Source organism: Equus asinus, chromosome 2 (genome assembly GCF_041296235.1).
Source record: "Equus asinus isolate D_3611 breed Donkey chromosome 2, EquAss-T2T_v2, whole genome shotgun sequence".
In the NCBI taxonomy this organism is placed as follows: Eukaryota; Metazoa; Chordata; class Mammalia; order Perissodactyla; family Equidae; genus Equus; species Equus asinus.
Window position 1 is genome coordinate 125,457,869 of NC_091791.1, and position 15,771 is coordinate 125,473,639.

The following is a 15,771-nucleotide window of genomic DNA, read 5'->3' on the forward strand; positions in this document are numbered from 1 at the left end:
AAAGAATGAAAGTAGACCATCATCTTACACTATACATAAAAATTAACTCAAAATGGATTAAAGACTTGAATGTAAAACCTGAAACCATAAAATTTCTAGAAGAAAACATGAGTGGTAACCTCCTTGACGTCAGTCTTAGCAATGTTTTCATGGATCTGACTCCAAAGGCAAGAGAAACAACAGCAAAAATAAACAAATGAGACTACATCAACCTAAAAACTTCTGCACAGCAAGGGAAACCATCATCAAAATGGAAAGGCAACTTACTGAACAGGAAAAGATATTTGCAAAATATACATCCAATAAGGGGTTAATATCCAAAATATATAAAGAACTCATACAACTGAACAACAAAGAAACAAACAACTCGATTAAAAAATGGGCAGAGGATCTGAATAGACATTTTTCCAAAGAAGATATACAGATGGCCAACAAGCATATGAAAAGATGTTCAACATCACTAATTATTAGGGAAATGTAAATCAAAACCACTATGAGATATCACCTCACACCTGTTAGAATTGCTATTATTGAAAAGACAAGGGGCTGGCCCTGTGGCCAAGTGGTTAAGTTCTTGAGCTCCACTTTGGTGGCCCAGGGTTTCCCAGTTCGAATCCTGGGTGTGGACATTGCACCACTCATCAGGCCACACTGAGGCAGCGTCCCACATCCCACAACTAGAAGTACCCACAACCAAAAATACACAACTGTGTACTGGGGAGCTTTGGGAGAAAAAGGAAAAATAAAATCTTTTTTTTAAAAAAAGATAAGAAATAACAAGCATTGGATAAGACGTGAAGAAAATGGAATCCTTGTACACTGTTGGTGGGATTGTAAATTGGTGCAGCCACTATGGGAAACAATATGGAGATTCCTCAAGAAATTAAGAATAGCACTACCACATGATCCAGCTATTCCACTACTGGGTACTTAGAAGAAGAATATGAAAATACTAATTCGGAAAGATATACATACCCTTATGTTCATTGCAGCATTATTTACAATAGCCAAGACACAAACAACCTAAGTGTCCATCAATGGATAAATGGATAAAGAAGATGGGGTGTGTCTGTGTGTATAAATACTACTCAGCCATGAAAGAGAATGAAATCTTACCATTTGTGACAACATAGATGGACCTTGAGGGTATTATGCTAAGTGAAATAAGTCAGAAAAAGAAAGAGAAATACTGTATGACTTCACTCATATGTGGAATCTAAAAACAAAACAAAATAAATGAACAAACAAAACAAAAACTAATAGATACAGAGAACAGATCCGTGGTTACCAGAGGGGAAGGGGGTGGGCAAAAGGGGTACAGGGTCAATTGTAGGGTAATGGATGGAAACTAGACATTTGGGGGTGATCACTTTGTAGTGTATACAGATGTCAAATTAGAATATAAACTGAAATTTACGTAACAAACAAAAAAACCCAGAGTGCTGTGAAAGACAGTAACAGGGAGTCTAATTCAGTTTAGGGAGTAGCCAAGGAAGATATTGCTGAGGAATTCACTTTTGAGCTGAGACCTTAAGCATGAGTCAGATTTGTCTGGTGAAGGAGGTGGGAGGAAGGGGAGGATAAGCTTTCTAGACAGAAAGCTGAAACCTATGCTTTAAAAGCAAAAAACAAAAGTACAACCCATAATACCCCTTCCTCTAAGGTTCCCTCTTTCTAATTTATTTTCCACTTTCTGATTTCAGTTCATGTTAATTTAATAAAAACGTGATTTTGTCTGTCACTTACACTCCCCCAACCCTACCTTAGCCTTTCTTTTGAGGCCTTGCAGCCACGTATTCAAAAATGCAAGGAGGCTATGTCAATACATATGGATCCACGTAATATATATATATATTTTGTAAAATGAGGATCATAATTTCAGCCATCTCATACTGTGATGGTGCGATTAGATGAATGAAAATCATTTGGAACAGTGTCTAGCATGTGGTAAGGACCCAATAAATGTGAACTTATTATTTAAGTGTATGTGTGTACTAATTTATTTACTGAGTTTCCTATTGATGGCCCATTATGTTGTTTCCAATCTTTTGCCATTACAAACCATTTTGCAGTCTCTAAGATTTGATGGAGCAGGATGACAGTACCATACTTGATTTTGTTGGTTTGGGCCTGCAGTTAAAGGCAAGTCTTTGTACTCTGATTCTCCTCAGATTTACCTCCTGGAGCAAAGCCAGCCAGCTGCCTTGCATTTGGTTGTGTTACCCACATCTCTGCTCCGAAACTTCCAAACATTGTCCTGTTAGGACCGTGATAGGCAACAGTTCTGGAGAACTGTTCCCTTACACACCCACACACACAGCTGTGCCTCTGAAAACACTGCTGAGTTCTCTCTCCTAGCACATTCTGTTAAACCTCTCCCTTTATTAATTCTCCTCACTCAATCCCTGCACTACGGGTTAGAATGCCTGGAGTCGTTCTAGCTCAATACTAATTAATTAGCTGTGTGACTTTAGATAAATCACCGACCCTTGGTGTCCTGAGGATCACTGGACAAAACAAGTGTAAAAGTGTAAATAATGGATTGAGAGACTCCATCCTCTCCTGTGTCCACTCAGTGGTTTGTACTATTCAGGACCTGCCATTTTTTACTTCAGTTTAGTCCTAGAGACATTTACTTGCTTAGAGAGAAAAACTGTATTTAAGTTACTATTTGAAAAATTTTTGGTGGGGCTGGCCTGGTGGCGCAGGGGTTAAGTTTGCACGTTCTGCTTCGGTGGCCCAGGGTTCACAGGTTCAGATTCCAGGTGCGGACATGGCACCGGTTGGCAAGCCATGCCGTGGCAGGTGACCCACATATAAAGGGGAGGAAGATGGGCATGGATGTTAGCTCAGGGCCAGTCTTCCTCAGCAAAAAGAGGGTTGGCAGCACATGTTAGCTCAGGGCTAATCTTCCTAAAAAAAACTTTGTGTGGGGAAAAGGTTAGACATCCACATGCAAAATTTAGACACACACTATGTTGTTAGAAGCTAAGGTAGTGGTTACTCTTGAGGAGAGTAGTGACTGGGAGGGGACATAAGGAGGGCTTTGGAAAGTTGGGAATGTTCTATTTCTGTTTTTTTCTTCTTCTCCCCAAAGCCCCCCAGTACATAGTTACGTATTCTAGTTGTAGGTCCTTCTAGTTCTGCTATGTGAGACACTGCCTCAGCATGGCTTGATGAGTGCTGCCAGGTCCCTGGGCCACCGAAGCAGAACATGGGAACCCAGCCACTCAGCCACCAGGCTGGCTTGGGAATGTTCCATTTCTTCATCTGTATGCTGGTTACATGGGTGTGTTCAGTTTATCAAAATTCATCAAGCTGTACATACACATATATTTTCACTTTATGTCTGTTATACTTCAATAAAAAGTTAAAGTTAAAACTTAAAATGTACAAAAGAGCATATAGGGAAAAGTCTTCCTCTCCCTTCTGTTCTCCAGACTCCCAGTTCCCCTCCTGGGAGACAATCACTGTTATCTTTCTTGTGTATCCTCCCAAAGCTTTTCTATGTGTAAATAAGTTTACAAACATATGTTTAGTATTTTTTTCTTGTACAACTGACACCATATTATGCACATTATTTGAGTCTGGCGTTTTTCACTTCATAACATAGCTCAGGGATCGTTCCATATCCTTACATGTGGAAGAGACCACTGTCTTGTTCACTGCTGTAACTCCAGTGCATAGCCCAGTGCCCGGCATATAAACGTACTTGTTAAATAAACGGACTGTCTTCCGGAGGAGCGTCTAGTTGCAATATTGAAACTGTAACTCCGGTGTAGGGTGATGAATTCAACCCAGAGTCAGCCTTTTTGGTGCAAAGGATAAACTAACCTACCTGACAAACAGATCCAACCACCAGGGGTTTCTTCTCTAACCAAGGGCAGCCTGAAGTTCCTATTACAACGACGCAGAAACACGAGGTGAGGTCAGAGGTTGCTTTCATAAAATCCTGCAAGTAGCATCAGAGCCCAGAGCACCTTCCTCAGTAGTCTGAAGACTCCTCGCTTGGGTCTCTCTCCCTCGCTTGGGTCTCTCTCCCAGGGCTTCAGCTCTTGTGACTAGCTGTGGCACGCGTTTGTTAGTTGGGTCCCTTTTGGAATATTTATTTTTGGTCTGGAATGATGCAAAAACATACCAGACCCAGCTCTGACTTCCCTGTGCTCCCCTCCCCCAAAGTGACTCCAAGACTGTACCCCGTAAAACCCCTAAGCTCTTTGCTGCGCCGGCGTGAGTGAAAATCAAGGTTTGCAAAAGCTGCATGATTCCTGAATGAGGTTCGAAATCAGATGCTCCTTTTGTGAAGGACTAAAATTAGCTACACTGGTGATGGATTACAGGATGCGGCCGGCAAAGAGAGAGAAGGCCGCGATTATTGGGTCTGTGCCTCCACTTGAGCATCCTGGACCTCGCAGGCAATCTCTCCAGGGTCTTTCACTCAGCAGTGACAAGGAAATAGATGAAGATCGTGCATTCCTCACGTAGGTGGTAGCAGCAGGTAACCCCCGGCGAGGTGCCCGTCAGCAGCTAGTTTTCAAACGAATGTACTGTCTTCCTCCTTCACCGAGCTTAACCTCATAAAACTCAGACTCCTTTCTTCCTTCTTCCTCTCCGCAGTCCAGAGACGCCCGAAGCCCCTCCCCCGCCCTGGTTCCTCTAGGTCCCCCCTTCCCCCCGCCGGACCGCCCAGCTTCCCCCACTCACGCTCCTCTCCCTCCCCTCCCTCCCCCTCCGCCCGCGCCGGGTCCCTCTCTGTCTCCCCCTTCCGGACGGCGTCCTCGCTCCGCGGGGCCCTTCTCGCCGCCTGCTTGTGAATGAGACTCTCCGTTTCTCAATGGAGCCGCGGGGGGCTCGGGCGGCCGCGAGGCGGCCGCAGCGTTGGCAGTGAGCCGGAGTGGGGCGCGTTTCCCTCGCTCCCTCCCGCTCGCCGCCGCGGCTTTTGAGGAACCGGGCTGAGGGGCGCCGCGCAGGTCGCGGGGCCCGCATCCCCGAGGCCTCCTCGTCACGCTCTGGAGGAGCGGGAGCGCCGCCGAGGAAGCGGGACGCCGAGGCCGGCAGCCTTCAGGAAATTTCCGCCGCGACCCTTCGCTCTGGGCTTAGAAAGTTCTTGATTCCCTAGTTCCTTTTTTGATCCCGATTGACTGTTAGCTCCTCTTGCACTTTTTTTTTTTCCGGGAGAGGAGGCGGAGTGTGAGGAAAGGAGCGAAGAAAATAAAGGATTTCCGCCCAGAAGAGAGCGACAGTTCGGAGAGCTTTTTCTTAAGGGAACGAGCGGCGTTGGCGGCCGCCAGCCCCGCGGGCCCACCATGCGCGAGCCGGCCTCGGGCTGCTGAGGCGCCGCGACGCGGAAGCGGAGGCCGCCAGCCCCGGGCTCTCCGCGCTCCGGACCGCGGGTGTCCGCCGGGCGGCGGCGGCGGCGGCTGCATGGAGCCCGCGACCGCGCCCCAGCCCGCCATGCCGCCGGAGCTGACCCCGGAGGAGGAGCAGGTAAGCGGGCCTGCGGCCGCGCGGTGGGTGTGTCCGGACCCCCGAGGCCTAGGCGGCGTCTGCCGCCGACCCGCGCTCCTCGCGCCTCCGGGCCGGCGCGGGCCTCTGCCCGCCGCGACCGCGCCCCAAGCCGTCGTCCCCTGAAACTCCGGGCGCCGCTGGACGCTGCTCCTGGCCTCCTCTGTCCCTGCGGCTGACGGGCCTCCTCTTGCCCCCTCCCGCTCCCGGGTGGCAATTAAAGTTCCTCGAACTGGGGGGCCTCCCTTTCCCTCTGTCAAGCCCTCCCCGACATTTGCAGGACACCTACTTGCCTCTGGCCCGTCTACCCCTATAAATTTTGTGCTGCTTTCCGTGAGGGTTTGTGATTAAAAGGGCAGGGAAAGCCCCTGCTCGCGGAGAGGGTTCCTGCGGGGACTGTCTCCTCTCCCGAGGAGAGTGGCGATAGGCTCTGGTGCACAGATGCCCCAGACTTCCCGACGAGCCCCTCGGGCTTCTCAGAGGGCCGTGGCAGGCCTTCTCGCACAGATGCTGCAAGGTCCCTGCTCCCGAAGTCCCTGGCGGTGACTGCCGTATTCAGCTGTCGGGCTGGGCCCATCCCCTGACCCCCACTTCCATTCCCCCCGTCTCATCTCCCTGTCTCCATCTTTCTGAAGCCGGGATTGAGCTCCATTGTCCCCTAAATCTTATGACCCTCCGTTCCCAGAAGGAAGTGGTTTGTTGTGTCATTCTGGGGGCTTGGGTGAGGGAAAAGCCCAGGGCCCTTAGAACTTTCCCTCTCCCACATTCCTGCTGGGAGACATGGACCGCTCCTTGTGAGGAAGATAGGAAAGTCTGCTAGCTAAGATTGGGACCCCTAAAGGCTTTTTGCTGTCTCTTCCTTGGCGCTCCCATACCTGGCCTAAGCTATACTCAAGTATAGCCATAGTCTGATTCCATGTTTTTAAAAAAACACCTGAAAGAAAAAGATGAACCATGCTGGTAACCCATTTTAAGCTCTCCAGCCCTTGCTCCCAGGGACCACATTCGGTAGCACAGTCTTTGGTATGAAGACAGTCTGGTTTTACACGCTAATATTGGTTAATGGGCTTAAGACCTGATTTTTAGAAAGTCCTTGACTTTTCTCTTCATTTGCGGAGATGACATTATTCATATTTGGCCTCAGACCTCAGTGTTGTCTTTTGATGCCTTGAGATAAAATCAGCATGGAAAAAAAACAAAAGAATTCTGTTGCTGTGTACAAGTGGTGGTAGCATCCTGGTAACTGCAGTTGTGTGTTAATAAAATTTGAGTTAGGGCCTAGTGCAAGCAGGTGGCCAAGGAGGCCATCCTGCCAGAATTAGGGAATTACTTCAGTACTAAGGTGTGATGTGTTAGGTTGCTATTAAAGGGGCAAAACTCTTTCTTTCACTTACTTTCCTTGGGCTAGTCAGATTTGAAGTTTCTGTATTTCTAAGACTGAAAGGCATCCAGTATTCCACTATGAAAGTGACATTAGGTTGCAAATTAAAAAGTTAAAACTGAAGAAAGTAAATACTACAGTGTTGGCTTTACTTTGTATATAGTGTATACATACATACACACACGTGTGGTTAGTAAAAATCTTTTACCTTGAGTGAATGTGATCGGCATTAACAAGAACTGGATGGAAACAGTAAAATAGTTATATATTAAGATGAAGACTTTTTTTTGGGGGGTTTTTTTTGGTGAGGAAGATTGACCCTAAGCTAACATGTGTGCCAGTCTTCCTCTATTTTGTATGTGGGACGTGGCCACAGTATGGCTTGATGAGCAGTGTGTAGGTCCATGCCCAGGATCCAAACCATCGAACCCCAGGCTGCTGAAGAAGAGGGCGTGAACTTAACAACTATTGCCTGCTGGGCCAGCCCCTGTATGGTTTGTTTTTAATCATACCTTTTCTTCCAAAATGCCGAGTTTTCTACAGGCATTTCAGAATGTTGAAACACAAACATAAAAGCAGCATAGTTCCAGTTATTGTAATGCCTGATAAAATTTCATATTTTAGTTTAATATCACATAAGAGTACTCTAAACTGTCAAGATTTCTTAAAATATTTAAATTAAACAGCAAATTTGTGTTAGTCTTATCAAAATAGTTCGTCATGGGGAATGACACATTCACTCCATAGTGCTGCCCCATTGCTCACGCCAGTTTTAGAAGTCACTTGGAGTTGATTTTGAAGCTTGTGGCAGAATCTTTGAAGTATCTTCAGTGTTGGAAAAATCTTGTACTTTTGAGAGTCAATTTGATTTTTGGAAGAAGCAAAACATCTTTTGGAACCCTGTTTCATAAGTAAAGTAAGGGACCAAACTGAGTTGAAACAGGTTCAGGCCAAAGTGAAATGCATTTAGGCCCTTTTTGGGGTGTGTAAACTGCTCTAAAGATGTTTCTGGAGCAGATCCCTCCTGAATGGTATCTCCTTCTATATGGTCATGAAAATCAGAAACCTCGAAGTTTCCTTGGATACTTTGTTCTCCCTTAGCCCCTGAATACTATACATCAGGTTTTCCTGAATATCTCTTGAATTCATCAACTTCTTCCACCATCCCCATCCCCATCCCCTTGGTCCCTCAAGCTATTGTCATACCCTGAGGGAATTTTTGTTTCCTACCTGATCCATCTACCTTCTTTAGCTCTTATTGCAGAAGCCAAAGGCAAATTGCAAATCATCGTCCTTCAGCTTCAGCCTACCTGCCCCCCCCCCCCGAAATAAGCATTCATGAAACTCTTCAGTGGCTTTTCTTTGCTTTTGGGATATTACAGCTCTTGAATATGGTCTATAAGTCCTCGCAGTTGTGTAGTCTAGAGCCCTAGCTAATTCTCACAGCTCTTGTCTTTGCTCCAGGCACACTGGCCTTTTGGTCTTATATTTTTGCTTGTTTCCTCCTGTGGCAGGATCTTTGCACAAGCTACTTTCCTCTATCTGGAAACACCGTCCACTGTTAACTCCCTCTTCATTCTTTAGCTCTCAGCTTTCACTTCCTGGGGAAGCCCTTCCTTGGGCTCCCCAATTAGGTTAGATCTCTGTTACTGGCTCTCAGAATACCACTTACTGACCTTTACATCATTTATCACAAGTTTACACTATTTGTGCAGTTGTATGACTGAAAGTTCCATGAGAATTGGAACTGTGTCTGCTTTTGCTCACAATCATATGCACATTGCCTAGCATAGTAACTGACACTTAATGGACAATCAAGAAATACTTGTGGAGGGGTGGGCCTTGTGGCATAGTGGTTAAGTTTGGCGTATTCCACTTCATCGGCCTGGGTTTGCGGGTTTGGATCCTGGGCATGGATGTACACCACTTGGCAGCCATGCTGTGGCGGCCACCTGCAAATAAAGTAGCGGAAGATTGGCATAGATGTTAGCTAAGGGCTAATCTTGCTGAAGCGAAAAATGAGGAAGACTTGCAACAGATATTAGCTCAGGGCTAATTTTCCTCAGCAAAAAAAGAAAGAAAAGAAATATTTATGGCACGAATGAAGAGTAGTTCTGTGTGTGATTTGAATACAGACAGCATCATCTCCTTTCAGAGTGGCTTATAAAAATAAGGACATTGTTCATTTTGATATATGTTTTGAAGGTCATCATTATTACTTCATAGTCTCATTTCCTATCTAGGTATGTGTTGGACTATTATACCAAATCCTCGTTTGTAATTTTGATGTTTCTTTTATTTTTTCAGTTTTCAGTAATTATAGAGCCTACAATTGAGTTACAAGGAAAAGTATGATTTGCCTTTAAGGAGCTTACATAAATGACAACAGAGTAATAACAGTAACTGTTTCCTAATCTGCTGCTTTGAGTCAGGCTCTATGCTGGCATTTCACATACGGTTAATCCTTATAAGATTGGAGTTATTACCTCATTTTGCAAATGAGAAGACTCAGACTGAGAGAAGGAAATTGCCCAAGGTCGTATACTAGCAAGCGATAGAGCCATGGTTTCCACTCAGCTCTAGGTAATTTTGCCTCCACTGCAAATGTTCCCTCTATTATATTACATAACTTCTCATGAAGCAATTAGCCAATTTAGTAAGATGCCTACATGGGTATATAATAGCTAATTTTATGAGTTTTAGTATTGATATACATGTTTGGTTTTTTTTTTAAAGATTGGCACCTGAGCTAGCATCTGTTGCCAATCGTCTTTTTTTCTTTCCCTTCTTCTTGCCAAAGTCCCCTAGTACATAGTTGTATATTCTAGTTGTAGGTCCTTCTGGTTGTGCTATGTGCTATGTGGGACACCACCTCAGCATGGCTTGATGAGTGGTTGCAGGTTTGCACCCAGGATCCCAACCAGTGAAGCCCTGGGCCGCTGAAGTGGAGTATGTGAACTTAACCATTCAGCCACGGGGCAGGCCCCTACGTGTTTGGTTTTGATGATGTTTCTTAAAATATGGTTTAAAAAATGCAGACAGAGGGGCTGGCCCCATGGCCGAGTGGTTAAGTTTGTGCCCTCTGCTTCGGCAGCCTGGGGTTTCACCAGTTCGGATCCTGGGCGCGAACGTGACCCGCTCATCAAGCCATGCTGAAGTGGCATCCCACATGCCACAACTGGAAGGATCCACAACTAAAAGTACACAGCTATGTACTTTGGGGCCTTTGGGGAGAAAAAGGAAAAATAAAATCTTAAAAAAAAATTGCAGACAGAGAAAAAATGCGGAAAACCTTTACTCAGACCTATGTATTGCCACCAGAAACATATCATACAGTCTATGCAAGAAATTGTGATGCAGTTACTCTTGGGAAAAAAATTTGTTCCTTAAGGTAGAATTGACAACCCTCCATTTTGAGGTGTGGTGACAATAAAAATGTAATTTTTCTATATCTTCTTTTTCTTTTGTACAAGAGAAATAACTATTCTTGGAGACAAATATGATGAATATTATCTCTGCAAACTATAAAGACCAAGCTGTTTTTGTGTCAGGAATATATTCTTTTTTTTGATATGTTTATGTGTAAATATAAAGTCCTTTCTTTCTTTCTTTCTTTTTTTTTTAAGGAAGATTAGCCCTGAGCTAACTACTGCCAATCCTCCTCTTTTTGCTGAGGAAGACTGGCCCTGAGCTAACATCCATGCCCATCTTCCTCTGCTTTATACATGGGATGCCTACCACAGCATGGCTTTTGCCAAGTGGTGCCATGTCCGCAGCCAGGATCCGAACCGGCTGAAACCCCGGGCCGCAGAAGTGGAGCTCGTGAACTTGACCAGTCGGCCATGGGGCTGACCCCTGCTTATTATTTTCAAAGGCTCTAAAGAAAATGCCTATTTTGGAGTTGATGTTCTTTAGCACTTATAGCATTGTTGTAAGGATTAATAAACTGATGCATGTAGAGCACTTAGCCTGATGCTTACATAGTAAGCACTAAGTAAAGTTAGCTGTCATCGTGATATTCTCTGTCTTTGCATAGTGAAAGATTTTAGAGCCAAGTTAGTTTAACCCAATCCCAAGGGGAAAAAATATTCATATTCACGCTGGGGACCATCACTTAGCATGGATTCTCATGAATGACCGAAAATAGTTATTTTGCAACTTTATACTGTAGTTTTCAAAAACCTATTCTAATTCCGTTCTGTGGTTTGTGTTCTTATAACGGAATCTTGTAAAGCTAAAAATTTAACTGCCCTGCAGTGGACTTCAGAGATTTTTAGCATCTTTTTAAAGTAATTTTATTGGGATTATAATGGTTTATAACATTGTGTAATTTCGGGTGTACATTATTGTTTATCAATTCCTGAGATTTTTGGCATTTTTCCCAAGGGCAGGGGTTTTATCCTGGTTCTTGTGGCCAGGAACTTCCCTTTTCCCACAGCCTCACATGTCCTGTGCTAAATGTCATCTGTCCCCCTGGAAATAACCATACATCAAGGACTAAATGATTCATAATGTTGGGTTGAAGCCTTCCAGAGAGGGAAAAATGAAGAATTCTCATTATTTTCATTATTGCCAGTAACTAATGATATTGTTGTTGGCAATTAGGTAAAATCTCATTTGGATGTGAGAATTTTACTCGCTTAAAATCTCTGAGCATATCAAGAGTCTTGGACTTAGTTTTGTGAATGTTAAGGGACCTGGAGGGGCCAGCCCTGTGGCCAAGTGGTTAAGTTCACGCTCTCTGTTTTGGTGGCCCAAGGTTTTGCTGGTTTGGATCCTGGGTGTGGACCTAGCACCGCTCATCAAACTACGCTGAGGCGGCATCCCACATAGCACAACTAGAAGGATCTACAACTATGTACTTAGGGGCTTTGGGGAGAAGAAGAAGCAAAAAAAGATTGGCAATAGATGTTAGCTCAGGGCCAATCTTTAAAAAAAAAAAACAGGACCTGGAGGTTTTTTTGAAGTAATTTGACCTTTATTACTTATTAATGAATTGGAAAAGTAAGACAGACCCTGCTTTAGAAGGGAGCTGAACTCTTTTACAGAGGTAAAAGTTAAAACTCATTGTAGGTCAGTACATTTGAGCCTCATTTTCTGATTTGTATATCTTTATTGTCTTGGAAAAGACATAGTAATGTTGGGATATTCCAAGTTTGTCTTCTAAATAGTAAGCCCCATTTTATAGCAGAATAGCTGGTCCACTGCAGTGTCAAGATTAGGTGTCATAGCCCCTGACTCTAATAATTTGTTCAGATACTAAAACCTCCAGTGCAATTTCAGCCATTTCATACCTGTTCTACCATCCTGCCTTGATGTTTCAGACAGTTGGGGGTACTTTATTTTCCAAGTCAATCACTATCACATTTCCCCCCTATGTACACCTCCCCAAGAGCTCCTTGGTTGCCCTTTCTGGCCGCTAGAATAGTCACCATTTTTTATCCCTCTTCTTTTGAAGTAGGGGTAGATGTTCCTAAACAGTAGTTTAGGCTGTGCTCTTCAGTGCTGGAGCGCCTGTACCTACTGCACTGAGCTCTTTCGTATGATTTTGAAAAGACCTCTTGAGACCCTGACTTAGATGGCATGAGGATGGGGAACCGGGGTGGAGGCAGAGGAGCTCCAGAGCCCATGGGAAGAGTTGTTTGTTTATTAAGAATTGGTTATCTCTTAGGTCCAAACTATAAAATGATGAGACCAAAACAGTAGAGTAGAGGTGACGTTTTCTTTAGTTTCTGCTTCTGAGAAAAGCATCCCATTTTCCTCTGGGAAAGACAGTTTCTTTTTTTTTTTTTTTTTAAGATTTTATTTTTTCCTTTTTCTCCCCAAAGACCCCCGGTACGTAGTTGTATATTCTTTGTTGTGGGTCCTTCTAGTTGTGTCATGGGGGACGCTGCCTCAGCGTGGTCTGACGAGCAGTGCCATGTCCACGCCCAGGATTCGAACCAACGAAACACTGGGCAGCCTGCAGCGGAGTGCGCGAACTTAACCACTTGACCACGGGGCCAGCCCCAGACAGTTTCTGTTATATGTACAGATTTCCTCTGAAATACCAAACCTGTCCAAAACACATGTGCATGGTTCTTGTCTTTTTATCCAGCACAACTGGCACACATCTGACTAGGCTTATAGAATTTTATGAAACCAGAATTTATTCTCAGAATTGATGGGCAGATTCTAAAGAGAGCCATCTATGACTTTAGTACTGAAGTGTCTGGGGACGTTAATAATCCATTAATTACTTATTCATTGCTTGAACTATTGGCTAATCTTTATGTTTGCGTTTGCTTTTATATATATCATTATTACATGATATACATCATTATTAAAATCAATCTTTAAAAAAATAGGCTTTTTAGGGCTGGCCCAGTGGCACAGCGGTTAAGTTCTTCTGTTCCACTTCTCAGCGGCCTGGGGTTCCCCGGTTCAGATCCTGGGTGCAGACATGGCACCACTTGGCAAAAGCCATGCTGTGATAGGCGTCCCACATATAAAGTAGAGGAAGATGGGCATGGATGTTAGCTCAGGGCCAGTCTTCCTCAGCAAAAAGAGGAGGATTGGCTCAGGGCTAATCTTCCTCAAAAGAACAAAACGGAAAACCAAATATTTGGGGCCGGCCACTGGGCCGGGTAGTTAAGTTCCTGTGCTCCGCTTCAGTGGCCCAGGGTTTCAACGGTTTGGATCCTGGGCGCAGACATGACACCACTCGTCAAGCCATGCTGAGGGCATCCCACATGCCGCAACTAGAAGGACCCACAACTAAAAATATACAACTCTGTACTGGGGGGCTTTGGGGAGAAAAAGGAAAAATAAAATCTTAAAAAAAAAGGCTTTTTAGATTCTCTACAGTGACCATAGACATAGACATTGACACTGACATTTTGGGCCAGACAATTCTTGGTTGTGGTGGGCTGTTCTTTTATAATTAAAACCAATAACATTTTGTAAAAAATGCTGTGTGCTCTATACTTGTTTAGGATTATGTATATATAAATATGTATGTATGTATATATGTATATGTAAATAATATGTATATGTAAATCCCAGTATTTAAGATTAATGCAAATCTGGCCTTTTTGTAAGCAGAACTATTTATTTACAAGTCAAACCTGGGACTTCTGGGAGGTGACGGAAATGAGTCTTAGGTAAACTTTGGGAATGTCTAGCTTCCTTTGTGACTCCAGGAGTTTCATTTAATAATTTTGAGTCTGTTTTGTCATCTTTCCTTCAGAAGCTTTTAGGAGATGTGCTTAATTTAAGTAAGCAGAATCCCTTACAGTTACAAAATGCTCAATAAATAGTTGTGATAACAGTATTCTTGCCTTCCTTGCTATAGGAAACCATTTTTTTTTGGATAAAAATAGGAAGAAAAATTAAGAATCTGACTTTATAGCAATGAAATGGAAGATTTCAAGATAGCCTAAGACTTCTAACAGTTATCAGGCATGAGTAATGTATCTAGAAGATGATAGTAGGCTACTTGTAGCTCATGTTATGCTGTTACCACTTTTTGTACCATTCATTGGTCCATTGGTTTATTTCTTCTTTCTAGGTTGTAGATTACCTTTAGGCGCACTGATCATCATCATCTTTTTTTCCACATAAAACTATAAAAGGTTCTGGTGATCTAAAAATCACTCATAGAGTGCAAAGAATGACAGTTTATATCTTCCATATCTTATTTAAACAGACTTCGTGAAAAAATTCTCATTCCATTGTTTATCTCAGTGGTTCTCAACCAGGGTGATTTTAAAACAACCCTCCCTCCCCTCCCCTCCCCCAGGGAACATTTGTCAATGTCTAGAGCTATGTTTGATTGTCATGGTTGGGGGGGCATGCTACTGGCATCTAGTGGGTGGAGGCCAAGCATGCTGCCAAATGTCCTATAATGTATAGGACAGCCCACCACAACCAAGAATTGTCTGGCCCAAAATGTCAGTAGTGCTAAGCTTGAGAAACCCTAGTTTATATCTGAAGAATTTTGTAGTTCTTAGGAACAGAGTTACAAGTTCCTACTTTTTAGTTAAAGATAGGTCTTTGGTTAACACATGTAGTATTTATTCAAATATGTGTCCCCAAATACTGGTTTCAGCAATTTGACTTCACGTACTGAAAACCTCTAGTTTAAAACTTAAGTATCTTGCAGCATAACCATCATAGAGGATAAAATGAGCCATTTCCACAGCCTTTGCAGAGGTTTTCAGAGATGGGGAGATTTTCTATGACAAGAAGAACGCTACTGAGCCCTGCCATGGAATGATAATAACGGGAAGGGTTGTCTTTGCTTTCCCCTCCACGTGTTTCTGAGTGTTGCTATGAAGTATCTGTGTTCCTCTGGTGAGTGAGCCGATTATTATGTATCCCTTTTTCCTTTAATTATGTAGTCCCTTTTCCTTTTCTGAGAGGAAAGTTTTACAGATAACAGCAAAAATAGTTCATTCATTCATTCAGCAATCATTCATTGTCTGTTGTTATTTGCCAGGGTCTTGTTCAGCATGGATTGGGAGCTCTCAGTCCTTGCCCTCTAGTAGTTCTATCTAAATAGTTCTTGAATTGTGGGCTACCCACCAAGGAGGAGGACCTCTTAGGCACAGTGAGGGCAGGGACTTGATCTTCTTTGCATCCTTAGTGCACATTGTGAGTTCAAAATATGTTTGCTGAAGAATGAGTGAACTGTATTGACATTATTTATTCCTCACACAACCCATGAAGCAGGTTTTGTTTTGCCTAGATTGATTATCTTTATGCTATAGGAATGAGGTCCAGAGGCTTTCAGTAATTTACTGAGGAAGACATCACTGAGAATCAGACTCTCCTGACTAAATGCAGTGCTCTCTCTAGTAAACTTCTGTCTTAACCAGTGTTTCTGTGTGTGACACAACTTTATA

At 43.6% G+C, this 15,771-nt stretch overlaps 1 protein-coding gene across 1 annotated transcript in view; it reads left to right on the top strand.

Annotated features, from left to right (window-relative positions):
• Positions 1-4,774: 4,774 nt before the first annotated feature.
• PTPN9 (protein tyrosine phosphatase non-receptor type 9) overlaps positions 4,775-15,771 on the top strand; it is a 77,552-nt gene continuing 66,555 nt past the window's right edge. Inside the window, exon 1 of the mRNA XM_014841400.3 lies at positions 4,775-5,487. Coding sequence (XP_014696886.2) covers positions 5,425-5,487 — 63 coding nt within the window. The 5' untranslated portion in view covers positions 4,775-5,424. The remainder of the gene's footprint in view (positions 5,488-15,771) is intronic.